Source organism: Nematocida parisii, assembly GCF_000250985.1.
Source record: "Nematocida parisii ERTm1 unplaced genomic scaffold supercont1.8, whole genome shotgun sequence".
NCBI lineage: Eukaryota > Fungi > Microsporidia > Nematocida > Nematocida parisii.
This window is the reverse complement of record NW_013524653.1, coordinates 128,504-155,750: the sequence shown is the minus strand read 5'-3', so window position 1 is coordinate 155,750 and position 27,247 is coordinate 128,504. Positions and strand designations below refer to the sequence as shown.

At 34.7% G+C, this 27,247-nt stretch overlaps 16 protein-coding genes across 16 annotated transcripts; 7 read left to right on the top strand and 9 right to left on the bottom strand.

Moving 5' to 3' along the window:
* Positions 1 to 21: 21 nt before the first annotated feature.
* Positions 22 to 554, bottom strand: NEPG_02557 (uncharacterized protein; the record flags this gene model as incomplete). The annotated part of the gene is made up of 1 exon (XM_013204930.1): positions 22 to 554. One exon carries the CDS (start codon positions 552 to 554, stop codon positions 33 to 35), a length of 522 nt encoding a protein of 173 aa, XP_013060384.1. The 3' UTR covers positions 22 to 32.
* Positions 555 to 989: 435 nt separating this feature from the next.
* NEPG_02556 (uncharacterized protein) lies at positions 990 to 1,949 on the bottom strand (the record flags this gene model as incomplete). The annotated part of the gene is made up of 1 exon (XM_013204929.1): positions 990 to 1,949. One exon carries the CDS (start codon positions 1,947 to 1,949, stop codon positions 1,053 to 1,055), a length of 897 nt encoding a protein of 298 aa, XP_013060383.1. The 3' UTR covers positions 990 to 1,052.
* A 221-nt stretch (positions 1,950 to 2,170) lies between these two features.
* On the top strand, positions 2,171 to 2,857 carry NEPG_02555 (uncharacterized protein; the record flags this gene model as incomplete). The annotated part of the gene is made up of 1 exon (XM_013204928.1): positions 2,171 to 2,857. The coding sequence occupies one exon, from the start codon at positions 2,171 to 2,173 to the stop codon at positions 2,801 to 2,803; it is 633 nt and encodes a 210-aa protein (XP_013060382.1). The 3' UTR covers positions 2,804 to 2,857.
* Positions 2,858 to 3,255: 398 nt separating this feature from the next.
* NEPG_02554 (uncharacterized protein) lies at positions 3,256 to 4,185 on the bottom strand (the record flags this gene model as incomplete). The annotated part of the gene is made up of 1 exon (XM_013204927.1): positions 3,256 to 4,185. One exon carries the CDS (start codon positions 4,183 to 4,185, stop codon positions 3,370 to 3,372), a length of 816 nt encoding a protein of 271 aa, XP_013060381.1. The 3' UTR covers positions 3,256 to 3,369.
* A 300-nt stretch (positions 4,186 to 4,485) lies between these two features.
* Positions 4,486 to 5,532, bottom strand: NEPG_02553 (uncharacterized protein; the record flags this gene model as incomplete). Its single annotated transcript, XM_013204926.1, has 1 exon — positions 4,486 to 5,532. The coding sequence occupies one exon, from the start codon at positions 5,530 to 5,532 to the stop codon at positions 4,750 to 4,752; it is 783 nt and encodes a 260-aa protein (XP_013060380.1). The 3' UTR covers positions 4,486 to 4,749.
* A 645-nt stretch (positions 5,533 to 6,177) lies between these two features.
* NEPG_02552 (uncharacterized protein) lies at positions 6,178 to 7,690 on the top strand (the record flags this gene model as incomplete). Its single annotated transcript, XM_013204925.1, has 1 exon — positions 6,178 to 7,690. One exon carries the CDS (start codon positions 6,178 to 6,180, stop codon positions 7,567 to 7,569), a length of 1,392 nt encoding a protein of 463 aa, XP_013060379.1. The 3' UTR covers positions 7,570 to 7,690.
* An 11-nt stretch (positions 7,691 to 7,701) lies between these two features.
* NEPG_02551 (thymidylate kinase) lies at positions 7,702 to 8,327 on the top strand (the record flags this gene model as incomplete). Its single annotated transcript, XM_013204924.1, has 1 exon — positions 7,702 to 8,327. Exon 1 carries the CDS (start codon positions 7,740 to 7,742, stop codon positions 8,325 to 8,327), a length of 588 nt encoding a protein of 195 aa, XP_013060378.1. The 5' UTR covers positions 7,702 to 7,739.
* A 318-nt stretch (positions 8,328 to 8,645) lies between these two features.
* Positions 8,646 to 9,296, top strand: NEPG_02550 (uncharacterized protein; the record flags this gene model as incomplete). Its single annotated transcript, XM_013204923.1, has 1 exon — positions 8,646 to 9,296. The coding sequence occupies one exon, from the start codon at positions 8,646 to 8,648 to the stop codon at positions 9,225 to 9,227; it is 582 nt and encodes a 193-aa protein (XP_013060377.1). The 3' UTR covers positions 9,228 to 9,296.
* Positions 9,297 to 9,430: 134 nt separating this feature from the next.
* NEPG_02549 (uncharacterized protein) lies at positions 9,431 to 10,673 on the bottom strand (the record flags this gene model as incomplete). Its single annotated transcript, XM_013204922.1, has 1 exon — positions 9,431 to 10,673. One exon carries the CDS (start codon positions 10,671 to 10,673, stop codon positions 9,636 to 9,638), a length of 1,038 nt encoding a protein of 345 aa, XP_013060376.1. The 3' UTR covers positions 9,431 to 9,635.
* Positions 10,674 to 11,043: 370 nt separating this feature from the next.
* NEPG_02548 (uncharacterized protein) lies at positions 11,044 to 11,549 on the bottom strand (the record flags this gene model as incomplete). Its single annotated transcript, XM_013204921.1, has 1 exon — positions 11,044 to 11,549. The coding sequence occupies one exon, from the start codon at positions 11,547 to 11,549 to the stop codon at positions 11,091 to 11,093; it is 459 nt and encodes a 152-aa protein (XP_013060375.1). The 3' UTR covers positions 11,044 to 11,090.
* A 798-nt stretch (positions 11,550 to 12,347) lies between these two features.
* On the bottom strand, positions 12,348 to 15,581 carry NEPG_02547 (isoleucyl tRNA synthetase; the record flags this gene model as incomplete). Its single annotated transcript, XM_013204920.1, has 1 exon — positions 12,348 to 15,581. The coding sequence occupies one exon, from the start codon at positions 15,579 to 15,581 to the stop codon at positions 12,348 to 12,350; it is 3,234 nt and encodes a 1,077-aa protein (XP_013060374.1).
* A 200-nt stretch (positions 15,582 to 15,781) lies between these two features.
* On the top strand, positions 15,782 to 17,247 carry NEPG_02546 (signal recognition particle 54 kDa subunit; the record flags this gene model as incomplete). Its single annotated transcript, XM_013204919.1, has 1 exon — positions 15,782 to 17,247. The coding sequence occupies one exon, from the start codon at positions 15,782 to 15,784 to the stop codon at positions 17,213 to 17,215; it is 1,434 nt and encodes a 477-aa protein (XP_013060373.1). The 3' UTR covers positions 17,216 to 17,247.
* Positions 17,248 to 17,859: 612 nt separating this feature from the next.
* Positions 17,860 to 18,914, top strand: NEPG_02545 (uncharacterized protein; the record flags this gene model as incomplete). The annotated part of the gene is made up of 1 exon (XM_013204918.1): positions 17,860 to 18,914. One exon carries the CDS (start codon positions 17,860 to 17,862, stop codon positions 18,871 to 18,873), a length of 1,014 nt encoding a protein of 337 aa, XP_013060372.1. The 3' UTR covers positions 18,874 to 18,914.
* A 318-nt stretch (positions 18,915 to 19,232) lies between these two features.
* Positions 19,233 to 22,115, bottom strand: NEPG_02544 (uncharacterized protein; the record flags this gene model as incomplete). Its single annotated transcript, XM_013204917.1, has 1 exon — positions 19,233 to 22,115. The coding sequence occupies one exon, from the start codon at positions 22,113 to 22,115 to the stop codon at positions 19,248 to 19,250; it is 2,868 nt and encodes a 955-aa protein (XP_013060371.1). The 3' UTR covers positions 19,233 to 19,247.
* A 489-nt stretch (positions 22,116 to 22,604) lies between these two features.
* On the bottom strand, positions 22,605 to 25,499 carry NEPG_02543 (uncharacterized protein; the record flags this gene model as incomplete). Its single annotated transcript, XM_013204916.1, has 1 exon — positions 22,605 to 25,499. One exon carries the CDS (start codon positions 25,497 to 25,499, stop codon positions 22,605 to 22,607), a length of 2,895 nt encoding a protein of 964 aa, XP_013060370.1.
* Positions 25,500 to 25,542: 43 nt separating this feature from the next.
* On the top strand, positions 25,543 to 27,001 carry NEPG_02542 (uncharacterized protein; the record flags this gene model as incomplete). The annotated part of the gene is made up of 1 exon (XM_013204915.1): positions 25,543 to 27,001. One exon carries the CDS (start codon positions 25,543 to 25,545, stop codon positions 26,935 to 26,937), a length of 1,395 nt encoding a protein of 464 aa, XP_013060369.1. The 3' UTR covers positions 26,938 to 27,001.
* Positions 27,002 to 27,247: the final 246 nt, after the last annotated feature.

The window sequence follows — 27,247 nt, the reverse complement described above, 5'->3', positions numbered from 1 at the left end:
AATAATATTGAAAGCAGTTATAGTGTGTTTAATTAGCATACAGTGTCATTGAACATTGCCTCTAGCCGTTCTTTCTCCTTTGATGAAAGACCTTCTGGCTCTTTTTCCTTTATGTCTTTGATTAGAGAAGGGTCTGTCTCTATACACACGACACCAGACCGAATGAATATGACAGGGACTTTCTTTTCCTCTTTGAGCCTGGCATACTTCGCTGCAACTGCCATGAAGTAGTGGTGTGGATTATTGTCTGCCACCACTTCTGAAAGACACTCAAGTGTTCTAAACTCATCTGCGTGCTTGCATTTCTTTAATGCAACGTACCCTATTAATTTTTTATCTTTGACAGCTGCGGTGTACCGTTTGTACTCGCATGATGTGGTGGATACTCTTATCTTCCCATTTAATAATTTCTCAAGAAAGCTCAAACTCATCTGTGACTTGTGGTATGCAATGAGAAATTCGTGGTCTGCAAGTATGTTAAAAGGGGCCCTGTAACCAGCCCTTTCTAAATTCTTTACCAGCCTTCTAATTTGTTTCAACCGTGGTGCTTTCATAAAAATATTTTGCAATTTTTTGACCGAAATAACGTAAACCCACAAATAGAATAAAAATAGAGTATTTATATGGGTTCAAGCCAGTTCTAGTTGTTATATACGCGTATGCTTCTATTATAGATGATTTAGTGATTAATGACTATTATGTATAAAAATAATAATTCTTTGTAAATAATACATATATGCACTAGTACTATATATTTTGGCTTATTTCAGGACTATTTTTAGTTGGTTTAAGTTTGAATCCTCTTTAGCTGGCTGTAATAATAAATTAAAACTATTTGACAGTACAAAAAACAATAAATATTTGTATGAAGTTCATATTTATAAAACAATAAAATATAATCACACCAGCAGTATAATATACAATACCACTCTAAAACTGTCTAAATAATATTGGTTTAATACTTTCCTATATTATATGATAATCTCTATATTTATTCTGCTTCTGACACTTTCTATTAAACCATGTAATTTTTATACTTTCTGTGTTTATACTTATTCGGGTGGTATTACTATTTTTTCTATCTTTATTCCTGTGCTATTATATATAATGGCATATTTGTGCATATTATGTACTCTGCTCTTCACACACTCTATTACTCCAGTATATTTTGGGATATTTAACATATTACTGTGCAATTTTAGTATCAGATCGAAGTATCTGTATGATATGCTATATATGTATACAGGCACAGACATAAGACATATGCTGTTGTAATTTCTAACTAGCCTGCGCAATGAAAATAAGAAAGTATCTACATCAGGCGTATTATAGAATAATAAAGAAGAAAAAGAAATCCTTGTAACCCCTTTCTTCATTTCTTCTTCTAATATATCCAATACATTGTGCACATTAGTATCTGATATATTTAGTACAGTGTCAGATAATGGGTGTGATATTTTCATATTATACTGCACATTATACCCAGGAATTAGTCTATTTGTGTCTGAGTGTATATTAGTACTATTAGATACCTTTGAAATATTCTTATACCGCCACGAGATCTTTTGTGTAATAGGATTGACATCTCCTAAACCATGTGCGTTGTGTCTACTCTGGGCACTATTAATATCTATATTGCTCTGTTTTACTCTACTGTCTGTTTTATTGCCTATTTCCATTGCATTTACTCTTGTATGCACACCGTTTTTATTTCTTACTATATCTGGTATATTTAGTACAGTATTATCTACCGAAACATGGATAACTCGCTCTTTATCTTCCAATCCCTTTGATATGAATATCCTGTGTATAGCTGTATGATATCTTGCACCTTCCTCTGGCATTAGTAATATTATATCTTTATTATGTATGTCACCTAATAATACATCTATGTCTAGTATACCAGTACTTCGGGTGTCTCTTTCCTGTGATACTCTCTTATTGAACATATAAATAAAATAAAAGTATAATATATACAAGTGAATTATGCGTTACGCCATAAAAGCACTGGAAGAACCCATATCTCTACAATGTATATATGCATCTGTATTATATATAATAATTTAGTAGCAATTAATACATATATTAATATATGACAGCATATATTGTATAGTAAATTTTAGTGTAGTTTTAATATTTTCTATATATTTTCTAATTCTTTTTTTAGTTTATGCATATAAACCTCTTCAGGTACAGAGAGTCGCTGTCTTCTGCTGTACAGTTGCCCAGATTAGAATATTCTTATGCTGACATGAGTGATATAATGAGTGAAGAAATGTTAGACATACATTATAGTAAATTACACCAGAATTACATAAATCAGTACAATAAGATACAAGCACAGAAGAAAATGACACAGTTGGTGTACACTCCCCAAACAGAAGAAGAAATTCTTCTTTTATTCTTTCTAGGAGGGCACTTAAACCACTCACTGTTTTGGCAGTCATTCCATCCTTCTTCTAGTAAGCACACTCCCTCTAAAAGACTTTCTACTTTACTAAGCAATTCGTTCAGTGAGGGATTACTTAATTCAATATTAAACGTAGTGACTAGTAATAAGATAAGAGGAAGTGGTTGGATTTGGCTAGCATACAATGAAAATACAGAATTGCTATACTTAGACATAACCATGAACCAAGATATGCTTAGTGTTCCTGTTCTATTAAACATAGACATGTGGGAGCATGCATACTTTATACAGTACAAGGTGGATAAGATAGATTACATCAACAAATTATACAGCATAATTAACTGGGAGAATGCATCAAACAGGCTGGATAAGATATTGGATGGAGATGAATAGGAGCGACATTCTATCTATATACAGTGGATCAGTGTGCCAGTGCTGAATTGTACGGTAAGTGATAATTATTGTGTTTGTGTGTATTATATATCTAATATATTATACAGACAGAATAAGTTTTCTATATTTGCGTGCTGTTGAATTACATTTAGTCTATGCGTATTAATAAAGTAACGGTTAAGTGTTTATGATTTGAACTATTTATACTTTATATGGATGTTTCTATTATTTATGACAGGCGTACTAATGTATATTTCTATATAACCCGAATTCATTTGAAATATAAAGTTGCTTTACGGCTATTCTATTTATAGAACATTATTATATATGTGCCAAAATAAAACTTTTCTAATTTGCAGCATAATAGGATATTATAATAACATCCCAAAGATCTCAAAATGACTTTTTTATTACAAGAGCTAATTTTATTTCTTGAAGTAGTTATTGTAAGTGCATGCATTTATTAAAATCTTATCATTTAGGTATGCCTTTCACTCAAAATAAAGCTGGAAATATAAATATAACCGTAATCCTAAACCCCCAATGGGGTAGGTATTTAATAATGATTACATAGTTTGTGTTCCCGTAGAAATCATAACTTTAGAGGAAGCATACTTTGAAATAACGTTAGTATTGATGTTGTTTATAGTGTACACGAAATAGATAAACACCATAGTAACACTGTATGCAGCAATAACAAAATCATACGTTGATATTTTCTTGGCAGAATTCAGGTAAATTTTGCATAATATCTTACACATATATCCCCAAACAAATGATAGGTAGACATTTAGAACTGCATTATTTAGAATTTTATAATTACCAGTGAACTTTAGAAGGGCTATGTCTGATATAAAACTATTAAACATCCAATAACCAATAAAGTGACATCCAATTAATACTATAAAAAGCAATAAAATATCTAATATAAAGCGGTTAGATTTTCTCCATGTAAACCAGATTGCTTTTCTCCATATGTCTAAAGTAAATATTACAAGTGAAACTCGAAGTAAAACTTTGGTGAAAAAAACCCATAATCTTAATATCCCTCTAACACAAGATAGCATAAAAGACTGTCTAGCCCCAGTGCTGGATATAAACTTAATTGACTCTCTTTCAATTTTATATACACCATTAAATATGAGTAAAAACCCTAAAATTATAGCAATGTATATTAAAATAGGCATAAAAAGTCCGTGTATGAAGCCACGCTTTTCTTCTGTTTTGGAAGGCTCTTCTCTTTTCTGATTGATACTTAAAAGAGTGCAATTTGTGCATGTGTTTCCTAAGTTTATTATACCGTGTGAAATTGTCTTCATAATCCGCTCTAGGCAAGACATTTCAGATACATTTCTACGTTTTATTATTAAACATTGATCCATTTATTTTTTGCATTAAAAATAAATTAAATAACTTTGGATATCAGAAAAAATGTTTTAATAGATTTTTATATTTCTTCCTGTAAGTTTCTGTTAGAAATAACCCGAAATACATTTGAACTATTATTGTCACCTTTATTTTTATTAAATGATTTCTGACTATTGGAGTATAGTATTGAATATGATTTATGTATTAATAGTTACTACCACAATAGGCATAAAATCAATACGTGCAAATATCTGATAGAAATATGTAGTATAAATATAAAGATAATTTATTAAAAATACAATTATTTATTCTTTGGCATTATATTTTTTTAGTTTAAAACAGTTTATTAGTTGTTTTCTTAGGAAAAGGCATTCTTAAACTTTGACCTTTATTGAATTTGTATACGTATTTATAGGCCGTAAAATCGATTTAAATTATGTTGCCATGTTGTGTAACAATAATTTCTGATCTAGTCTGAGCTGCCATGTTTATGTAAAACATTACAATAACTCATGTCATGCTAACAAATGCTATTCTTAGCATACAACATTATTGATATAAGGTTCGGCATTATATATCTAATTGTAGTATGAAGAAGACCAAGGAAATACTTTAGCATTTGGATTAGTTTTGCATATAAGAGATGCAAAATATAATAGACCCACAATGCACCAATGTAAAATAATAAATATGTTGTAGTATGATATTTTCTTAGACGTATTTCGGAAAATGTTATACACTAACAAGGACATATATACTGATACTATTATACTAATTATGTTTCTATAATTTGCAGCAATTTCTAGATGATTCAAAACTAGCATAATATTATTATAAAGCCAACCACCAGCAATGTTGCTTACAAATATTGTTGCAAAAAACATCACAGTATCTCTCATGATATATTTAGATTTGCTATGAATCAACAATATCGATCTTCTCCATATATCTAAAGTAAACACAGAGATAGCAGCTCGTGCTGATAATATAATGAAGCTCAAAAATACTACTATCCACTTATAAAATGGCTCGAAAAACTGTATAGATCCTACAGTTTCATCTAAGAACTTGTTAGCTTTTAATTCAATTAAATATATTCCATTAAATATAAATGAATATAATAATTCTAGCAAAGCGTATAATATACCAGCCCCAACCAAACCAAGTCTGTTAATAGAAATCATATTCTTCTTTTCATTATCTTTTTTAGATGCATCTTCTTTAGGAGAATCATTTAAAAGGAAAAGACTCTTTAATTCTCCAGTAAAGTTTAATACTGCGCGAAGGATATTATTTGAACCCCACTCTATATATCCTAATTCATATGGACTTCTCTGCATTACTAATAAGCTGTTAGTCATTTTATTTTTGCAAAAAAAATAATTTAAATAAATCAGTAAAATTTCTAGAAAAATTTTCAGTAGGAGTATTTTATAGCACACTCATAAATAGGCTATTGTTATTTAGACAAATCATTTTTAATTAAAAACAGTTTGTTAATGTATGTGCTTATTCGCCTTTATTTAAACCATACTAGTTTAAATAATTCGTTATTTGAAGTTTGGGTTATCATATAAGATTGAATTTCGGGTTATCTAGTATCTAAAAATATTATACATTATAACTGGCCTTATAAGTTTTATTATTAGCAGATCTTGAAATAAAATGTTTTTTTAAAATAAAATATCCAAATCGAAATTAGACATAAATGTGAAATACTCTAAACTAACTAACTAGACCGAAATAAATTAAAATTTAGTTGTACTCCATCTGTATAGTGCACATACTTAATTACTTTAATTGAGAATATATAAATACTATATAACCCGAATCATGTATATATCTAATTGCTTGTCATACTATACGTTCTGATTATATTGATTCTGGTGTCATTTGTGTATTTTCTTGTATTGTTGAGATGGCTGTGCTATATTTTTGTATTTTTGTTCTATTTTTGTTCTAATATTAGTCTATTTCTCTATATTAGAATATATTTTATTTTTGTTATGGAAAGAGAACTCTTCTATGCCTGTCTTGCGTCTAACTTAGAAGAAAGTTCAATTGTTTTGGGGGAATATATATTCAAAAAATATGACTCGCCCGAGGCCTTTCTTCTTCTTCTTACTGCTCTCATGGCTTTCTCAAAATATGAGGCAGCCAAATGGCTTATAACCAGGCGAAGAGAGTATTTTGACTATACAGAAGTGCAGATAATATACATAGAAGTAATGAAAAGATTGGGAGAACTCTCAGAAATTGAGCAATTTACTATTTCAGAAACAAAAATAGGTTTGGTGCCTCCTGTAGATATCACGCCGATTTCTATACATTCGCTATCACATTACTACCAGGGGCTTATCCATAGAAATCCAGAAAAAGCAAGAGAGTGCTTTATCTCTGCCTTGAAAATAGATGAAAGAAATTTTGAAGTACTTCTGTACTGCGTAATTAACTCAAAGGAGATAGTTTATGCGCATACCCCTGAGCTGAAAGAGTTGTTTAAAAATATCACAGAGACCACCTCTACTTTCTCGCTGTTTTCTAGAACATTCCACAGCCCATTTACCTGTGCTGTATTGGCCAGAAGGCTGTTTAATCAAAGGCAGGTGAGTGAACTATTCCAGATATCTCAGTACATGTCTGCTTTGTATAAGTCCAACTATCTTACATATATCACCATAGGCATGTATTACATTCTAGTGGGCAAATATAGCGATAGTAAAAGGGCGTTATTCAAAGCTCTGCAGCTGAACAATTCATATGGGATTGGGTGGATACTTTTAGGATACACACAGGGATTCTTGTGTGAGGGGAATAATGCGATAACATGCTATGAAAAAGCTGAAATTCTTTTGGAAAATAGCTTTATGGCATCGCTGGGAATTGCTCTGGAATACCATCGGATGAAAAGCTATAAAAAAGCAGAGAAAAAGTATCTTGAAGTGAATAAGGGGTTTGGTATTGAAGTGTGTTTGAACCCATATTTGTCTTTGCTTATTATGGAGAAAAGGTATGCAGAGGTATTAGAGCTAATTAAAGAAAGAGAGTGTGCTGGTGAGAGAGCATTAATTAAGTCTATGTGCTATATATTCTTAAATGACCTGGATATGGCAGAGTCCGCATTGCTTGGTGTAAATATTTCGTATGATAACAAGGTGCAGAGCAAGTACTACCTGCTGCAGGGATACATATACCACACAAAAAAGAAGTACTGCGATGCAATAGAAATGTACCAAAAGGCAATACTTAAAAGTACTGGTGGAACCTTAGTGAATGACCTGTTAGAGCTAGCAATAAAGAACTCTTTAGAAGAGAGCGATAAAAGACTAGTGGTCCAGTATAAAGAAGACCTATTTGACTTCCTAGACTTAAAATCAGACCTTCCACTAACTCTATAATGGGTGATTTTTTCGGATTATATTGAGGAACCCGTTAGTTAATCCTGCAGTATTGAACAATAATATACTGGTATTGCTCTCTATTTCTACTTTATGTATAGTTAATAACATTCATTTACTTCTTATACTATAGCATTGGGTGGTATTTTATTATTTTAAATTTTACCGGGATGGCCTCTCTCTTTGTAGTAGTAGAAGGAATAGACAGAAGCGGCAAGTCTTCTCTGATAAAAAAATTAGAGAACTCTTTGATATCCCAAGGAATATCCACCAAAGTACTTAATTATCCAAACAGAAACAATCTTACAGGGAAGTTAATTTCTGAGATACTTTCAGGGCATAGAGCATTTCCTAAAGAAGTAACACATCTGTTATTCTCTGCAAACAGATGGGAGGATAAAGAGTTACTAGAACTTTCTGATTACAATGTAATACTCTGTGATAGATATGTTCTATCAGGCCAGTCTTACTCTATCGCAAACGGAATACCAAAGGAATTCGCATTTGCATCGGATAAAGGAATTAAACTCCCTGATCTAACCTTATTTTTAGATGTATCTCCAGAGATCGCGGCTACCAGAGAGGGATATGGTGAGGAAGTATATGAAAAAAAAGAATTTCAGCAGAAAGTTTATACTACAATGAAAGACTTGTTGCACTTATATACACACGAAGTAATTAGGTCTGGTACGCAAGAAAGTGTTCACAATGAGGCACTAAAGCACATACTTAATAATATACAAACTAGAATAAAATAGATAAGTATAACAATTAGTGATTAGACCTATATATTCATTGTTTTAGTGCATACTGCATATTGCATTAAACAATCTAGCTTTTTAGGGTTATTTTAGGCCCTCATAATATATCTTCATGCCATAGCACTCTTATATCTATTTGTATACTATATTTCTATATCTAGTGTTTTCGAATTTGTTATACTAAGATAATCATGTCTTGTTTTTGTTGTTCTATCTCACCCGCAGTAAGTAAACTATTTTTTTATTTTTGCATTTCTACTCTTTATATAATTTTACTGCCTGCTTATTTATTAGCTATAAAATATTAAAATATTTATGAAGGTTCAGCTAGAAAGCATTGAAGAGTTCGAAGGCATCTTCTCTGAGATTCTAGGAGAAGAAACCTCTAAATATTCACAAAATGAGCTCAATGTACTGTTAAATATAAAGAATCTATTCCTAAAGAATGTAGAAATACAAGGAGAGCAGATGAACATAGGAGAAATAACCCAAGAAAGACTTGAAAGAAAGAAAGAGCATGCTAAATTAATATTAGAAGTGGAAGAGGCAGAAAAAAGTAAAACAAACAGTCTAAAGTCTTTGTGTGAGCTAAGAAGAGAACTGCCGCACACGCTAAAGGAAGAAATAGAGCATAACTATAAGGAAATAATGGAAAAATTGTCTGAGAAGGCACCCTTCCAGAGCGCAGACTACACTCCAGAAAACGAAGAAGAGATAGATAGAATAAAGCACACTGTATATGAAATAACAGAGAAGTTGCCAAGTATTATAACACAAATTAAAGAAAAGATGTCTTATGTTGAAAGGGAAGTAAAAGAAAGAATAGAGCAGCAGGGAAGAGAAATAGAAACCGAGACACTTTCTTTACTATTTAAAGACGACTTAGAGATAAAATAAAAAAAAGTAATAATAAAATCTTCTGGGGTAAATTTTATAACCCGAAATTCTAGCATGTGTATAACCCGAAATAAATCCAAAATAAATATATTCTAATTTACATTCGGAATTATTAATGGTTAGGGCTGTTTGTATTTCGGGTTATTTGAACGCTTCACTATTAATCCCATCAAAACATCACTATTTATTGAATTCTGTGAGGCCCCGTGTCCTCTGTCGTGATTAATAGTTGGCCAATGACACATTTTATTTCGGGTTGGATTCGGGGTGGTTGCATTTTATTTCGGGTTAGGGTTAATAGAGCACCCAGTGCATTTTATGCTTGGAATAAAACTCTTTACCTATGGTATATTCTTCTTTCAGTACTAATTTACACTTTCCTATAGTAACCCGAAATAACCCTAAATCTTATAGATCCTTCTTTTTCTTTACTCTTTCCATTTTCTTTGCCTTTACAAGGTTTTTGTACTTGTCTATAATTTGCTCTTTTGTTGTGTTTTTGAAACCACACGCGCTCTGTACTTTTTGCCAGTCTGTGCCGCACTTCTGGAGTGTCATAATAAGCTTATTTGTGTCCTCTAGCGTCCATATTTTCTTTGCTCTTTTGCTGTTATTTATGATGTATGTGTAAGAATCCACCTCTTCTTCTGGCTTATCCTCAAACTCACTTTCATCCCATTTAACCTCTACACCTTTTACATCCGTGTTTAGCAAAGACTCTATGTTTATTTGCTTATATCTTTCTGTAAAGCTTATTTCTTCTTTTTCTTTCTTCTCTTTCTTTATTTCTTTGTTTTCCGGCATTTGTAAAATAGATTTATTTTCTTTAATAGTTTCTTCAATCTCCTCTTCAGCCAATAGTTTATATGATATTATATCTTCAACCACGGTATTTATTGACTTTGGCTTGCTGTCTATACACAGCAGTGGAACGCTTAATAGAGAAAATATTTCTTTTGTTTCTTGTGTGATTCTCTCTGTAAACTCATTGTAGTACTTTTTTCTTTCTTCTTCACTTATTATTGTATCCTTGTCCTTGGTTGTGTTTGACGTTAGCTCTATCTTTGCCGATATATCTTGATCTTTTATCTCTAAACACCTTTCCGCCTCTTGTTTTCTTCCTAGCAGCAGATTGTATCCCCACAGAATGACTCTTTTAAAACTATTTAACTGTTTTACTTCTTTCAAATATTCAAATATTTTATAGAACTTGCGATGTATGCTTGGAGTGTAATAGCTTTTAAAGATATTATGATGCACTAAGAATAAAATGTACTTCGTTAATAATTCTTCTTCTTTATACTCTTTAGATTCTATTTTAGTCTTTAAGCTATATATTAAAGATGTAAAATATTCTGAATTATAATTTGAATTATTGTTGATAATGTGTCTTATGTATACGTACAGTGCATAATCAGCATATTGCATGCTCATAAGAGTATCCATGCGCTTTCCAATAAAAAAATAAATAGAAATATACCCGAACCCGAAAAAAAACTACATGCGCCCCGGGTAAAATTCAGTGCTAGTATAATTCTAGTATGCTAGCTGTGCTCCAGTTTGTCTTGGGGTGTTTTACATCTACCCGATATAACCTGAAATTGCGTAAGTTTTTGATTGGTGCATTTTAATCCCTAGCGCCAGAGAGATAATTTGTATTTAGAACCATAGGCAGTAATGTATATAGTATTGCATAATATATATAGAATATCCCGAAATTCAAATTTTGTTATATACTACATACGGCCCAATTTATTACTGTATACAGCCCGTTTAAACAATATTGGCGTGTAAAATAAATAGTGGATTTTATACTGTGGCATTTACCTTTATTATCTAAACATCCCGTGCAGCCAGAATCATTTAAAGATTTCTTGACTTCATATAATGGTCCTTTATGTGCATTAATTTGGCATTTATCTGTGCATACAGCTCTAATTGCTTATTCTTTTCTTGAATCGTGCTGCTTTGAGAGTATGCAATGGTTAGAACCCGGCTAATTTCTTGCTCTATATTGTATAGCATCTTTTTAAACTCGTTCGGCACTGTTTTAATTGTAGATATAGTGGATGCGCATGACACGCATCCAATGGTTGGTTTGGCCTCCGGCTTATTTAATATGTCCTGCCGCAAATTCGATATTTCCTGTGTTAGTGCGCGTATTATTTCATCTGAAATATTTCTGTTAGAAGCAATAATGCTCTCTTTTAGTGCTCTGTTTTCCTCCTGTACCTTATACATGTCTTCCTCCAAAGTAATAATCTGCTTTATTAGTGACTCTACTTGAGCTCTTTCAGTTCTGTCATCTGATATTCCATCCATTTATAAATTTTCTATTTTTACACTTTTATAGTTTTATACTATAAGAGTCTATCTGCTGCAAAAACACTCTTATCCCTGAAAATAAAGCATCATATGTGCATGGTATAGCAAAATATTGTGTATATGGAATCTGTGCATCTTCTTATATTTATTTTATGTAACCCGAAAAAGGTGTTCAAATAGTTAAAACCAATCTAATCTTAAATTTATACAGAAATAAATACTAAGAATGAATTTATAATTAAACACCTTTACATAGGCATACAATAAATCCTTTAAGTACCCGAAATTTATTTTTGAGTTAATTCTGGATTTACTTCACTCTAAAATATTTCTGCCCTATTTTGCTATATATTATATTTTCCCGAAGTATAATTCAAAATTATACTTCGGGGTTCTTTCTCTATGCATTATATCTACTGCAATATAATTATTTGTTTAATGATTGTTTGTTTCTTTGACTCTCTTTAATATAGGCTATTATATGAGTTAAATATATTTCTTTTTTCCTATTTAAATTCCTGTTTAATACACTATATGTGTATAAAGTAGTATAAATGAATACTTACATATAAAAGGGTTTTTGTATGTAATGCTATTTCTATGGAGTTATAACTGTTTATTATGTTGTTTATGATTTGTTTTAGAATAATTTATCTCTTAATTAGATATGTTTAGAAAAAACCCATTCAGTAGTATTATTCTTATATTTCCTATAGTGAATGGGTTTGTTTTAAAAATAAAAGAGAACATAGTAAATATATTTCAATATCATATTTTATTCCAAGAAACAGACACTTAAACATTTGTTTCCTTAGCTAAAGATAAAACAATCTTCCTTCCTGCTAGATTAAGAATTTCGCACACTGGAGAGTCTAACTCTTTAGACACAACACGCGTGTTCACATCACATATTATATCAGAACTATCTATTCCTGTTGCATGTATTGAGGCTCTGTCGTTGATGCAGAGGCCTGCCTTCTTTCTTAGCTTTTGGACTGAGCTCTTTACCTCTCTCTTTATCCATTGGTCTTCTATTTCCTTGTTTTTCTCTGTTTCAATTACCACATATATTAAATCAGATGCAGATGATCCTTTTAGTGTAGAGGAGAGATTGACTGCTTCTCGCTTATAAATGACCTCGTCTCTGGTTATTTCCACTCCATCACATAGCACGTTTCCATTGGAAAGAAGCTTGGAGATTAGCTCCTGGTCTGTTCCGCATTTTCTTATTGCAGATGACCTTGTTTTGACTTCGCTTCCTCCAAAGAGTGTACTGATAGCTTTGAAGTCGGGAACAATCTCTTTCTTCCACTCATAGTCACTCTCTGTTTTGTAGCTTACCATCAGCGAGTTGGACTCTTTCTCTAAAATCCGGGTGAGCACTGGAGAGTTTTCCATTCCTACAATAGAAATCTCTTTCAGCGGCATTTTGAGTGCAATTTCGCACTTTTCCCTGATTACTCGAACGGTCTCAATCACGCTCTTCATTTTTCTGAAATCAGTGAGAATTTTCTCTAGAGAAGTTGTTTTTGACTGCTTGGAAAGCCTCAAAATTTCTTCTTCTGTTTTTTCTATACAGGCAGTGTACATCTGGAAGTGCACTGAAAGACTCTGTTCAAAGCCTTTCTGCTTCGCTGGCTCGGATGCCTCGTGTTTTGATAGATCTTCTCCGCTCCCTGCTACCTCCAGGTAACACACCTCACTAAAGAATGGGGCAAAAGGCGCCATAATGACTGAAAATCCTTTCAAAATATGCCTGAGAACCTTCATTTCAGTGTTCCTCAAGCGATCTCTACTCAGCCTAATGTACCATCTGCTCAAGTCTCCCAAGAACTCAATGGTTTTTGGAAGAACATTGTGCAGCCTGTACTCAAGGCCTTCTTTCTGAATAGCCTGCGAGAACTCTTTAAACTCCTGGAGTATCCACAGATCCAGCACACTGTCGCCTTCATCCACCTTTACTTCCATACTTGAGACGCTTAGTGCAATGTCTTCTACATCACACCCAGTTGTATCCTCAATAGCCGCGCATGATGTTGTCTTAAGGAATCTTAAGCAATTTTGCCATGGAATGAGAAGCTCCCTCACAATGCTCACTACACCTGCCTCAGTAAACTTCAGATTCTCGGCTTTGACTGCAGTTGATGAGATCAGATAGAGACGCATTGCATCTGCACCGTGCTCGTTCATGATTTCCATTGGGTCTGGGTAGTTTTTCAGCCGCTTGCTCATCTTTTTTCCGTCAGCAGCCAGCACCAAGCCTGTCACCATCACATTCTTAAAGGCAGGGGAGTTATACAGAAGCACAGAAAGCACGTGCAGCGTATAAAACCATCCTCTTGTCTGGTCAAGCCCCTCAGCAATAAAGTCGGCAGGGAAGGTCATCTGGAACCGCTTTTCGTTTTCAAACGGGAAGTGCTTCTGCGCGTACGGCATGCTTCCACTTTCAAACCAGCAATCAAGTACCTCTTCGGTTCTGATGTACTTCACGCCATTCTTCTCTATAACCAGCTCGTCTACTATATCCTTATGCAAATCTGTCGTCTTTATTCCAGTATGCTCAAATAGCTCTTCGGCAGACCCTATGCAAATGATGTCATCTTCTGTTAGGTTTGCACCTGCTCCCTCTCTGATCCAGATAGGTATTGGAGTTCCCCAGTATCTGTTTCTTGATATTGACCAGTCTCTTGCATTCTCCAGCCACAGACCAAACTTTCCCTCTCCAACGGCCTTTGGGCTCCAGTTGATCTGCTTGTTCATTTCGCACAAGTCCTTTACTGCGCCCTTCACATGCACAAACCAGCTGGGTACTGCCTTGTAAATAAGCGGTGTGTCTGATCTCCAGCAGAATGGATAGCTGTGGTCAATTGAAGTGGTCTCGTAAAGAAGAGAGCTGTCCTTTAAATACTTAAGTATTTCTTTCTCTAGCTCCTTTTCCTTAACGTATCTGCCTGCATAGTCTGTGACCTGCGCAGTGTACATACCACTCTCATCCACCGGGCACACCACCTCATCATTCTCCTTTATAATCCCGTTTACAACAAAGGCGTTGTAGTCCTCTTCACCAAATCCAGGCGCACAGTGAACTATTCCAGTACCTGCGCCCTCCACTACAAACTCGGCAGGGTATGTTTTAAAGTAGCCATTCTTTCTTCTATCTTCAAAGTAATTAAATGGCTGGCTGTATTCAATTCCTAAAATACTGCTTCCCTTAAACACTTCCACTGGCTTGGCCTTCTTAGCAAAGAACTTTCCTACAATCACATACGCGTCTGGCGTCTTGTCCTGCATAAGCACATACTCCATTTCTGGATTTACCATTAGCGCAGAGTTCCCTGGAAGCGTCCACGGAGTAGTGGTCCAGGCAAGGAATGAAACATTTGTGTACGATGTCCCATTCAGAACCACGGCCTTTTGCAGAGGCAGCCTAACAGTTGCAGTTAAATCGGTTGTAATCTTATAGTTCTGGTTGGCCTCAAAATTGCTCATGGGGGTTCGGCAAGCTGTAGAGTAAGGCATCACTCGGTAGCCCCTGTATACCATTCCCTTCTTGTATAGCTCCTTAAACACCCACCATACACTCTCCATAAAACTAAAGTCCATGGTTTTGTAGTCGTTTTTAAAATCAATCCACCGACCCATTCGTCCAACAATAGACTCCCACTGCCCAGAATACTTCATGACTATTTCTCTACAGTAGTTGTTGTACTGCTTCACTCCTATTTTCTCAATATCCTGCTTGGTCTTTATGTTGTACAGTTTGTCGATCTCATACTCAATAGGAAGCCCGTGGCAGTCCCAGCCAAACCTTCTCTCTACGTGATAGTCCTGCTGATAATAGAATCGAGTTATAGTGTCTTTTATCGTGCCAGATAAAATATGCCCATAATGCGGTAGACCTGTTGCAAATGGAGGCCCATCATAGAATGAAAATTCTTTTTTCCCCTTGCTAAGCTTGTTGCTCAGCTCAAATGCTTTGATTGACTCCCAATACTTTTGTATTCTCTCTTCTTCTTTACTAAAGTCCATGCCCTATAAAAAAATAATTTAGATATTAGTTTGTTCTATACGAATGGCCAATTTAATAACACAAATATTCTGGAAGGGAAATATTCTAGTATTTTCTGTCATTTTATTTATTTATTTTTCAGAAATAATTTGCATATTTACACCAGCCAATAAACAAAGTAATTCTTAGCATAAAAATAAATAATTTTTGTTAAAAGGAAATGCTGTCGGACTTAGGCGCTGGGATAAGCAATGCACTGCATGGATTTTTTGGGTCCAAGGAAGGAGAGAAAGAATTGAACGATGCAATAAAAAAAATTACAACGTCATTACTTGGGTCTAATGTGAATACGCGAGTTGTTCTAAATGTAAGAAAGAGAATTCTAGAACGGTTCAAGCCACATGAGATTCCGACAAAGTCAGCAAAAGAAAAGGCGCTTCAAAGAATAGTATTTGAAGAACTCTGTGCTATAATGGACTCTGGAAAAGAGCCATTCAAGCCCAAAAAGAAAGAGGTCTCAACAGTTCTTTTTGTGGGGCTGCAAGGCAGTGGTAAGACAACAACGTGCTGTAAATACGCAAAGTATTATAAGCAAAGGGGGTTCAAGGTGGGCATAGTCTGCGCAGATACGTTTAGAGCCGGCGCATACGAGCAGGTCAAGCAGAATGTGCAGGGCATGAACATCGAGGTGTTTATATCGGACAGCTCGGTAGATCCTGCTGTTGTAGCTAAAACAGGAGCAAGCGCGCTGAAGGAGAGCGGATGTAACTTGGTTCTAGTAGACACAAGTGGAAGGCATACCCAAGAAGGCGAGCTGTTTAAGGAGATGGAAGAGATTGTTGAGGCAATTAACCCAACAGCAACGATATTTGTAGTGGATGCTTCAATTGGGCAGACTGCAGAGACTCACGCAAGAAGTTTTATGTCCCGAGTCAAGCTGGGGTCTGTGATTATTACAAAAACAGACGGAACCAAGAACATCGGAGGAGCGCTGTGCAGTGTTGCAGAAACAAAGACTCCTGTGGCATTTATAGGTACTGGAGAGGGCATGACTCAGATTGAATCTTTCAACCCAAAGGGGTTTGTTGGCCGGCTCATGGGGCTAGGAGACATTTCTAGCTTTGCAGAGAAGATTGAAGGGCTTAATATTTCTCCAGAGAAGCAGGAGGAGCTTATTGGGAAGATCAAAGCTGGAGAGTTCAGTATTGGAGACTTTTACGACCAGTACAAGAAAATACTTGAGCTCGGCCCAATTGGGCAGCTTCTTTCTCTGATCCCAGGAATGAACAGCTCAATGTTCAATGAAAAGGAGTTTAAAAAAATGGGAGTTATCTTTACTGCAATGACAAAGAAAGAGCTTAAAACCAATGGCGAGGTTTTTATTAGATCTTTGCCCAGACTCATTAGAGTGGCAAAGGGGTGCGGTGCAACACCAACACAGGTGAGGGATGCAATAAACACTTATAGAATGATGGCCCAGATGTTCCAAAAGATATCTTCAAACCCAATGTTTGCAGGCCTGCTGGGCGGGCAGAATGGCGCAATGGACAAGAATATAACGCCAGATGCAGCACGGTCACAGATTAACCAACTGAAAAAGATGATGCCACCAGGATTTTCTTCAATGTTTGACCAGTTTGACAAGTTTTTCTAGAAATAACAAATAAATCATATTCCTTTCCCATTTATCCAAAAGTATTGTAGCAGAAACTGACTTTCTATTGCATTTATCTGTTTTCTTTGTTTCTAGAAATTATGTGTTTGGGGCAAACTTAAATTGAATTTGGGTTTCTTAATATAGTAGTTAGTTTGCATAAACTGTTTTTCTTTTGCTAAGTCTTCATATCTTCTTATCTCTAATGGAAAAAGCAGTTACGGCTCTGTTGTATAGTAGAATATTGACGTACTCATGAGTAGTAGCGCCACCGCCACCCTGCTATGTAGCCAAGAGAGAGAAGAAAGTGAAAGGGGAGCGCTCTTTATTGTCTTTAGGAAGCGGCCCAAGCCTGCGCGGACACGGAGTCTCGGGCGCAGTTGTGTTAGGCCTGGCGCTGAAGTTAAGCCTTCGATGCTTCCCTGAGTCTCCCCCTAAATTAGGGAAAGAGCTCCGGTTAAATAGTCGGAAGTTGATATACTGCTTCAGAGATCCCGGCCTTTGCTTTGGCGGGATCACCGCGCGAGCTGGCGCGCAGACGGATCGCTCTCAAGGGCTCCCGTCCGAGTGGTGGTGTCACCACAAATATATTTTTCATTGGCGGTTGCTGCCCCTATATATATAGAATATTTTTGCAACTTTATATGATGTTATTAAACAAACTGTTGCAAAAATCAAATACGCATCAAACACTTGTCTCTCAAGTGTTTCATGATAGAATCATAGATCTTTTCAAGGCAATTGATGCTTTATTAGATACTCACCCATATGCAGAGCAGCTGGAGAAAAACATTTGGCTGGAAAATGCTGCAGAAAATAGCGAGCCAAATGAAGTAGAGAGCGCCCATGCTGAAGAATATCCAGTAGAAGAAGCACATACAGGCATTGTGAATAATGAAACACAATCAACGCACTATGAAAACCAAGTAGACGAAACAAATCAGATTTCACATAGTATTTCAAATGAAAATTCAACTATGCTTGATAAAAATCTTGCTTATGCTGTCGCAATGATCAAGCTTATTTATATACCACTAGCGATTTCAGTCTTTGCGTCTGTTAGTTTTCTATACACTTCATTTTTTGTTAGATATCTTAAAGCAGTGGAAATTCATATAATTTCTAATAACGCATCTGGTGCTATCTGTATACTTAATTTTATACTTCTGGTTTTTTTAAAAATGGGTTATTTTTTCATATATCCTATAGTTATATCTGTTCAAATAATACAAAAGGCATATATTACTAGCGGCATAGTATATGAAAATGCAGCCATGTGTATAATTAGCCTGTTATTTGCGGGTGCGGCTATATACGCTGGAACTTATATTATCTTAATAGTACTAGGAAAATTCTTGATGAATCCAAGAATGTTTATGCATGCTATGAGCGGTTGCATTCTGCTCTTTGTGTTATACGCAATGTATCTATATTATGAATTCCAGAGATTTCAAAAGGCAAGCCAAAATGCGCGTATATTGCAGAGAATTGGCACAATGCAAAAAATATACTTGTTAAATCTTGCATACACTGCGCTGTGCCTATTTTTAGCGACAGTGTCTGTTCTGGTTTCAATAGTATATCTAGGAACATTCAGTGTTTTCAAATTACTTCCTATCTTACTAGGAACCATGATAATAATTACATACCATGGGTAAGATTGATTTCAATATGAATAAATCATGATTAAAGTTCACAAAATTTATGATTAAACAGATTCTCGTAGAGTTTCTATATACAATAAACAGGCATTGCTTACAATGAGAAAATATAATATCTTTTGTTATAGCAATTAGTAGACAATTTATACTTCTTCTTATGATTTTAGAAAGAAGAAATTATCACGTGCCAGATGAACTATTGTGTTTTAAACTAAAAAAGAAGAACTATTGATTTTCTATACCTGGCTGAAAACTTTTCTAATGAATAGCCGAAGAGATTAAAATATATTTAATTAAGATAAATATTTGTATAGAAATAACTCTGTGACGATAGGAAATAAAAATAAAATTACGATGATTTATTGGCATACCTAATTACTCATAAGATTTATCAATAAATCACAACATAGTTTGGAATTTGATATAAATTTATGCCTTTTGGGTTCCAACCGCATGTGCAAAATATCTGCGTTTTTCATTTTTTCTTGCTTTAAGCTTTCAAAAGGCGCCATGTGCATTTTCTTATTTTGCTTATAATATGCATAAAGTGTTTTTTTCCCAGATGGACTGCGCCCATAAAAATATATACTTTTATTGTCGCTTTCTGTTTCTGGATCTGAATTTGCATCCTGTGTAACAATAATCTGCACGCCTAGATTTGGCGATTTTTTCAAGGAGTCATATTTTAGTTTGTTTCCTTCTTTCGTGCTATATACATTTGAATATCCCCAAATTGAAGGAATTCGAGCAATGTAATTATTTAAATACTCTTTCCTGAAATCAAAGAAGAACTTAGCATGTGCAGATGAAGAGATTAGAGAATCAATTGACGTAATAGTTGAATTCTCTAAGTCCACATACATATCGGAATAAATAGAAAAATCTTCTATTACTTCAATTATATAAGGATACTGCGGGGCAAAATAATTTAATTGTTTTATCGGCTCTATCTCCTTGTATTTAACTATTTGGGGATTGATTGAATCCCCACTGGCACACAGCTGAGAGACAGTACTAATCTTGAAATTACGTATACTCTTAAAAAGCAATTCATTCAAAAAAAGGGGGGCTCTTAATATACTGCCATCTACTATAGGCTTTTCTGTTGTGAATTCGACCAGAAAAAGCATCTCATTCTCATTTGGGTTTTCCTTATTTAAATTTTCAGAAAATAGTGGAATGTAGTATATAAAAGGAACTAAACCATTATCAAGTAACTTTTTAAACGAAAAATTATGTTTGTCACTTTCATTAGACCATTTTCGAGTTTTTTTATGATATAAAATTATATGTGTGTATTTTTCCTCTAGTCCGTGCATTTCTACAGCATATTTCAATATGTCCGTAGCAGTTAGCTGGTCTTCGTATTTACGCGGCAAGTAGTGAGTATATCTTTTCTGCTCAGAGTTATTTATAAAATAGAACTCGAAATTACTTGGGGTTTCTGGGCTGTCTATTAAAAATGGCATCTCTGACTGGCTTACTAAGCATTTTATATCCTTATCAAACACTGGACTCTTTATGTCATGATCCCATAAAAGAAGTCTTTCCTCTTCTATAATCTTTTTCCCCCATACTTCTATTATTTCGCCCTGGTTTGGATTATCTGAATTTTGTTCCATAGTACTCACTGAGTCATTATTATATGGAATTTCTTTCTTTGTTTCGTCATTGTGAATAATTATACTTTCTTCTTTTCCTTTGCTATATACAAAGAATGGAGTAGATTCATAAATTATGCACATTGCATTGTATAAATCTATACCCATTAGATAATATCTATCACACTCACCAGCATACTTGGAATAAAACGCTTCCCTTTCGCTCATAATATGTTCAAGCCGTAGTCCAATTTCTTTAATTTGGGTTAAATAATTTTTGTTGTTTTTTAGTTCTTGAAAATCACTGGAATATAGCTTGTGTATTTCTGCAATCTCCTTAAGTGTTGTCAGTATATAGTATAGCATTAGAAACCCAGAAACATTGTTTTTGTTGGCTGAGAACCAGTTGTTTACCTGATAATGTTTATCATCTTTCGTATCCATTATACGAGTAATAGATGCCTTAATTACACTGAAAGACATTACATAGGATAAATCATGTATTATTTCTGGAATGGTTAGAAGGCATTCCAATACTTTCTTTATATTGCTACTTATATTAAAAATATCCATAAATTGGTTATCCAAAAATAACTTATCCTGATGATAATAATTCTTTAATCTCACTAGAACATCACCCATTGTAAGATTTAAGTTGTTGGAATCTTCTGGTATGCCCAGTGCTTCTTCCTCATCATTGTATGTTTTGGGCCCATGAACATCTATAAACATTTTTAGCTGTACTATATCTGTTTTGGTTATTTGACTTTTTGGATGGTCAAATATGTACTGGTATTTACTGACTTTATTTGTAGTACACTCGCGCTCTATTTCGGAAATTAATACTTTTCTTTCTTGTATAGACCCCCCAAGAAGAAAAACAAATTCATAAATGGTGTATTCTACGCACTTGTTAAAGGATTCCGCTATGATTTCTTCTGGGTTGCGAATTGAGTTTATTACATCTTTCATGTATATTAATGGATTAAATTTAATTTTAGATACTTCATTGCACATATATGCATCATCATCGGCCTTTGCACAATCTTGGAGGTTATTCGGCCGTAGAGAAGCATTTTTGGTATCAATGGAATCTGGTTTCTCGTTAAAATCTACTAAACTACTTTCTTTTATAGACATGTTTTCTTTTTCTAACCGGTTTCTTGTCTCTTTAGTGGCTTTGTCCACTTTTTTATCATCTATGACAATAAAATTGTTATCCTTAGTTACTTCAATTTTAAGTTGACTTTTAAATCTCTTATTCGGGTTATAAGGCGCTCTTTTACTTTTTACTCCATTCAATGCAGAAGTTTTCTGGCTTGGGGTTGGTAAGTCAGATATAGAAGCACTAACTATGTCATTTGTGTTCGTGTTTCTTTCTTTTTTTGCATGCACCTGTTCTGGTAAATTTTCTTTAAAAGCCATTTGGCTTTTTATTTCTCTACTATCAGCATCTTCCTGTTTATTTTGTATTTTTTCTAATTCATCTTTTCTTGCTATATCCTTATTATCTGGTTCAGTTACCTTTTTGTTTTTCTGGGATTTAAAATAAATAGTAGCTGAAGCCAGCCCAAGTGCTATAAACAAAACACTTCCTATTATTATATATGCTTTCTTTTCTGTGAAAAAAAATCTCATTATTTTATAGAGAATTCTTCTATTTAAACACTTTATCTGATATAAGATTTGAATATAGAATATTTATAAACAAATCACACTTAATACATTTGACTTCATTTGTTACTGGTTTTTAAGATTTATCTTTACACTTTAAGACTATTTTCAGCTATTAAAATGCATAAACAATATGAAGATACACCATATAGCATTATAAAACAGGCGTATAATAGATCCATTCATAGAGCAGTTAAAATGTACATAAATTATAACATATATATTTTTAATATATTCTAGAGGGAAATTGCCTCTTATAATTGCCTTTTCTGCTTATTTGTGTTCTATACATAAAAATAAAAGTGTATGTTTTTCTAATATGCATAGTATAGTGAAGGGTTTTTCTTCAGTTAATAAAAATAAAGAAATAAATATAGAATAATAGGATTCAAATAAAAGAGGCAAGAATATAACCAAGTACATTTATTACATTAGTAATAGCACACGATGGTTTTATGCAATAGCAAGAAGGATTCCAATGTTTCCATTAATAATTTTGGGCACTGTTTGCACCGAGAACACATCGCCGGTTTCTTTAGCAAAGATCTTTGCATTTTCTTTCAGCTCTTGAATATTGATTTTAAACTTCTTCACACCAAGATATGCATCTGAGGTGTATGCACCATATTCTTTTACAAGGACACGTGCAATAGGGTAGTGCGGGAAAGTTTCAACCAGTATGTTTAAAAATGCAGTAGAGTCCTCCTTAATAGAAGGGAGGTTCAGTATTTGTGCGAGTATTAGTCGAAGTGACTTTTCATTAACTGATGCGGTGGAGCTTTCCTTTCCTAGCTCTATGTAGTCTAGGTCAAGTGTTTCTTTAAAGGCTCCGCATTGGATGGATATCTTGCAGGTGGTTTCTTCTGCCTTTGACTTAATCTTCTTCTCTAGCATTTCAATGTTAAAGCTAAGAGAGTGGCCGGTTGTGCACTCCATGAGCATGAAAACAATTGGATGCGAGATTGACAGGGTCTTGAATCGTTCAAAGCCAGATAGCCACTCAAAGAATGAATCTTCTATCTTGTGTGAATCTGTGTTCAGCGCTATTTCCATTAGATTGTCTCTCTTAATAGTATTTAAAATTGGCCGGGATAAGAAATATAACCTGTAGTATAAATAGTCAACTACATTTATCGAAGCGTTTTCTATTGTATCCACATATTTGTTGTGTGCAACAGATACTCCACGCCAAGCAACCAAGTCTTTCTTATTGAAAATTCCGAAAAACACATTGGATTTGAGCGCCTTTCGGATATTATCAACCAAGTTCTTGTTTTTATAGTTATAGAATGTAGTGTAAACTTCTTTTTTCCCAGCTTCTTCTTTTTCAATTGCTAGCTTTAAGAATAGAGATTCTCCAACAAGAAGAGATAAGCATTTTACTGCGCCGACTTTACTATCTGAAAGATGCTCGTACAGAACATCCAGCACATCATGTGTGTCCTTTGAGCATTCTTTTATATGCATGGGGTCTTTTAACAGCTCTGGCTTACAGGTACCCAAAAACTTTCGTTCTGTTACAATTTCATCAAGTGCAGAAGATTCCTCTGGTTTTGAGCTACACGTGGTAAAGGCAAAGGACTGCATAAATGTGCACAGCCAAGGCTCTTTAGTGTCCTTTTCTAGTGCAGTATTAAGCCCCATCAACATATCAAATTCGTATATACTGGTGAACTCTAACTGGTTTTCTGGGTTATATACTCTAATGTATCCAGAAATATGTGCATTCTCCTGCTCAATATCTATTACAATAGCACTGTCTGGCTTTTTGTACTCAAGGGTCTGTAAGCAGTTTCTAGCAGTTTGTATAAACTCAGAGCTTGCAGTGTTTGAAAGAATAACAAATTGGTCAAAAATAGGCGCTAGAATAAGAGCTTCTTTCACCGTGCATGGTGCATATAGAGTTGTTCCACATGCGGAAAATGACTCAATGCTATTGTTCTTGGCAACTATTCTAATAGAAATTGGCCGTTTGTTATAATTCCAACTGCATAGTGAGGACAAGAAGCTCAGGCCGTATACCTCTTCACTTCCATAGTACTTTCCTTGGTCTGGATTCTTCTTTTCTCTTCCTGGCAATCTAATTAGCTCTCTGAAATATTTTAATGCAGAATCATAGAACCTTTCAACTGATCTATTTGGGGTGGCAGAGAATGCGACTAAAAGTTCATCCTTCTGGATTCTCTTCTTTGGAGTACCAAATAAGGAAAAGAAGTGGGCCAGCTTATACTTTCCAATGGCATCAGCACACTCCTGCTTATTTGTGTTGCAGTAGTTAATTGTGTAAATAGAAGTTCTAGCCCCCTTAAGCAGCTTTCTGTTAACCATTTGAGATTCACATGTGGTCATATTTTGGGTTTTGCTAGAAAGATTACTTATATTGATGTGAGAAGGCGCTGCTATGGAGAATAAGAATTCTACACTCTCCCCTCTTTTAAGCCCGCATATAGATCTGCATGCTTCTTTAAGAGATGCGCGCAGACTGTATCCCATGTATTTGAAATACTCCTCAAGCTTCTCTATGTACTCCTGCTTCTCGCATTTGGTTACAATTTGCAGCCTAAATCTATGAGCAGTACATGAGTTAAGCCCTTCTGCAAATATGCTACACACAAACGGCACTTTCTTTGAAACACACGTGTTTGGGGATGTAATCCTTAGTGTGATGAATAGAATTCTATCATTTGCAATCTCTTCAGCTAAAAATTGCATGTACTTTTCGTCGAAGTTCGAGTACAGTGTCTTGATCCCATCTATACATTCTGTCATTTTTTCAGTCGTATCATACATAAAACTCTGCGGGTATGTTTTTACAGAATTGAGCAGCTTATTATAGAGCGATTCATCCTCATAAAATGAGCAATCCGAGCATCTCCCACAAAGATTGTCATTGCATGTTTTTGAGGGAGTGTATATACTCTGTTTATACACATTTAGTAAATCCTCTATCATTATTTTCTCTGTTATTTCTGTTATAATAGTGCTAAGATTATTTTTTGCATGCAAGTGAAAGTTACTGCACTCCAATTCACCAGAGCCCGGCTCTACATTGCTTAAGCCCTTGATGTTCATTTCTGCTGGTATGGATTCTGGCAGTGTATACTTTTGTGCACTATTTTCTCTCATTTCATCTAGTTCATTTGATGGTGGAAGATCACTTCCTTTTCGGTCCAATGGCCTCATCATATAGTATATATAGTATAAAACAATCATAACAACCGACGCGATTGTTCCTATTGCGAAAAGAGCGTATTTAAGTAATTTTCTTCCTCTTACGTATCTCTTAAATCTAACTAATTGCTCAGATATAAAAGATCTCCGTTGCTCATGCTGCTGATCATTTTGCATAATTAAAAATGAGGAAAACTTGGGATTTTCTTAAAAATAAACAATGGAAGGGCAGGCAGAAAAAGAAATTTACGATGCAATTATTCTGGGCACTGGGATTAAAGAGTCCATTCTAGCGGGATTGCTCTCAAATACAGGGGCTAAAATTATGCAAATGGATTCATCCCCTGTTTATGGGTCTTCCTCAAGAACTATTCAATATACTGACTTTGTGCAGGAAATGGCAAACAAATTTCCGATGCAGTCCCAGTTTGTAAATATATTTGGAGAAAAAGAAGCGTCTAAAATATGCATAGACCTAACTCCAAAGATATTTCTAGCAGATGAGGGCTTAATTAAAATTATTGCAGAGCACAATCTGGCCCACTGTATTGAGTTTTCAATCATTTCAGAGCAGTACATTATAAAAGATGAAAAGCCAATTCTTATTCCAACCACAAAAACAGCAGCACTAACAAGCAAGCTGTGTGGGCCGCTTCAAATAATTAAGCTGCACCGGTTTGTGAGTATGATTAAAGGATTCTACAATGCGGAGAGCAGAGAAAAGCAGTCTATGGCCGCGCAGTGGGAAACTGTGCACGATTTGTATGAGTACTATGGAATATCACATTCACTTAGATCCATAATTGGGCACGGAATAGCACTGTACACATCAGATGAGTATTTGAAAAGCGAGCCGTCTGAGTTTATACACAGGCTTACCACATACTTTAGAAGTGTAGCAAGAATAAATGGGGAAAAGACAGGAGGAAACTCGCCCTTTTTATACCCAAAGTATGGAATAAGCGAAATATCCCAGGGATTTGCAAGACTGTCTGCAGTAAAAGGAGGAGTAACCAGGATGGGAACAGAGATACTTAAAATGGATATGAAGAACGGTGCACACATTCTTGATATAAAAACAGACGGACAGAAAGACACTGTGTATACCAAATTCATTATTGCAAATGACCAATACTATGCAACTGTTCCAGATGTCAATACCAAGAAGGTATGCACGCTTAGGGGGGTGTACATACTTAAAGCTCTGCCAAACTCCAGGAGCAAGCAGGCGATGCTTGCGCTGCCAGGGCATCCTGGTATTTTCCTTCTAGTAATAGGGAAAGACGAAGAAATGTGTCCAGAGGGGTATTCTATAGCATACATAACAGCAGAGTACAGTGGAACAGAAGAAGAGATAGAGAGCATAAAGAGCTCATACGAAATACCGTATTCTCTTAAAGAGATAGTTGCACCCGCTGTGAATCAGCTATATGCATGGAAGTATTCGATTATGCAGCAATTTGTATGGATAGACGAGGCATCTGAGGGGATTACTGATTTAATCGATAAAAATGTAATTTCTCTTAAGCCGATGGACAATACTGTTGACTTTAGAACTGTGCTAGCAGAAGTAGAGGATGTGTACAGTTTATTTTCCAGCACAATAAAGATGTAGCCAGCCATACTAGTTTAAACCCAAACTGTTGCTAGAAGCTACTATGCCTGTGGTTATATAGCAGTATAATTGAATAAATATCTGATGATTTGTTTAAATGTGTTGACTATGTATTTAAATAAAGCAGCTCTCTGCAGATTTTCGGGTTATAATAGAGTTTATTACTTGTACTATTGGTTTTACTAGTAATATATATGTTTGGCATTGGGATGCTCTTTCTATATGCTTCCTACTGCCTATTGATATAACCCGAAGATTTGTAAAAGCAATCTTTAAACAGATGCATTATTATACTAATATAATCGTATTT